Source organism: Olea europaea, unplaced genomic scaffold (assembly GCF_002742605.1).
Source record: "Olea europaea var. sylvestris unplaced genomic scaffold, O_europaea_v1 scaffold2267, whole genome shotgun sequence".
Lineage (NCBI taxonomy): Eukaryota > Viridiplantae > Streptophyta > Magnoliopsida > Lamiales > Oleaceae > Olea > Olea europaea.
This window is the reverse complement of record NW_019240731.1, coordinates 110,019-111,215: the sequence shown is the minus strand read 5'-3', so window position 1 is coordinate 111,215 and position 1,197 is coordinate 110,019. Positions and strand designations below refer to the sequence as shown.

At 39.5% G+C, this 1,197-nt stretch overlaps 1 protein-coding gene across 1 annotated transcript in view; it reads right to left on the bottom strand.

The window, feature by feature from the left end:
• Window positions 1–531: 531 nt before the first annotated feature.
• Window positions 532–1,197, bottom strand: part of LOC111381194 (microfibrillar-associated protein 1-like) — a 2,593-nt gene continuing 1,927 nt past the window's right edge. The window contains exon 3 of the mRNA XM_023004942.1: window positions 532–1,171. Coding sequence (XP_022860710.1) covers window positions 532–1,171 — 640 coding nt within the window. The remainder of the gene's footprint in view (window positions 1,172–1,197) is intronic.

The window sequence follows — 1,197 nt, the reverse complement described above, 5'->3', positions numbered from 1 at the left end:
TATGTCTAGAACATGCACTATCAAGGTACCACATACTAGAATTTTGAGCTTTTAATGCAACATTAGCAACAAGGCATTTCTCTAGACCTGATAGTCTAAGTAAATCACCCTTTTTGACCCAAATCCTTTTAGGCGACAAGTTACTCTTAGTTAGCTTAGTAAGCATATCAGTCAGATGACTAACCTGATTAGACAGAAAGCTAACCTGACTAGGAATGTTTTGACTTCTACGCTCATTGCCTAACTTGTAACATCTAGGCCTAGTGTGTCCTAGAGCACCACAGTGGTGGCAGGTGGGAATAAACCTAGGCTCAAAAGTACGTGTCTGAGGGTACCTGGTCCTAATGTTCCTACGTGATTGATGACTTTGTTCCCTAGGAATGCTCTTACCCTTACTTGGACTCCGAACCGTATTAGGCTTAGTGGTAGCCACGAAGACAGTCTTAGATGGTCCAGCAATAGTTGTATTACCCTCAACATATCCTAGACCTCTCTTGTCTCCCACTGGCTTATTCATTCCCAATAGGTTATCTAATTTCTTAGTTCCACTAATGAATGTCTGAGATGGGCATTAGATTTTTCCAATTCACTAGTCAAACTCTTAACCTTGTCTTCCAATTTCTCATTGACACACTTCAACTCACTACCGCTCTTAAGTGACTCCTGAAGCTTACCACCTAGTTTCTCTTTTTCCCGTTCAAGTTCGTCAAGCTTTTTAAGTAGGGATTTATCGACCTTCTTTATTTTAAGACTTTCTTTAAACAGTTGTTGATATGCTTCTTGTAGGTCTATGTCATCCTCATCCTCATTTTCATTAACAGAATTATCATTTGATTGCTCTTCCTCAACCTTATCACTTTCCTTATCAGACTCACTCTTAACAGTAGCCACAAATGCCATATAATTTCCTTCAGTATCACTACTGGAGGATTCCTGCCTATCACTGGTCTCAGATTCATTATCAGTAAGTGAGACAACTAAGGCCTTACCTTTCCCTTTTCTTTGATTTTTCTTATAGCTCGGACATTCATTCCTATAGTGACCTATTCCTGGACACTCATGGCATCTAACCAAACGTGGCTTCTCACTAGACCCCTTATTGTTATCTTTCTCAATTTTATCTTTTGTGAATCTACTAGGGGCTTCATTCTTTCTATCCTGAGGCTTTCTCCTATTGTTGAGGACTTTTTGGAATTT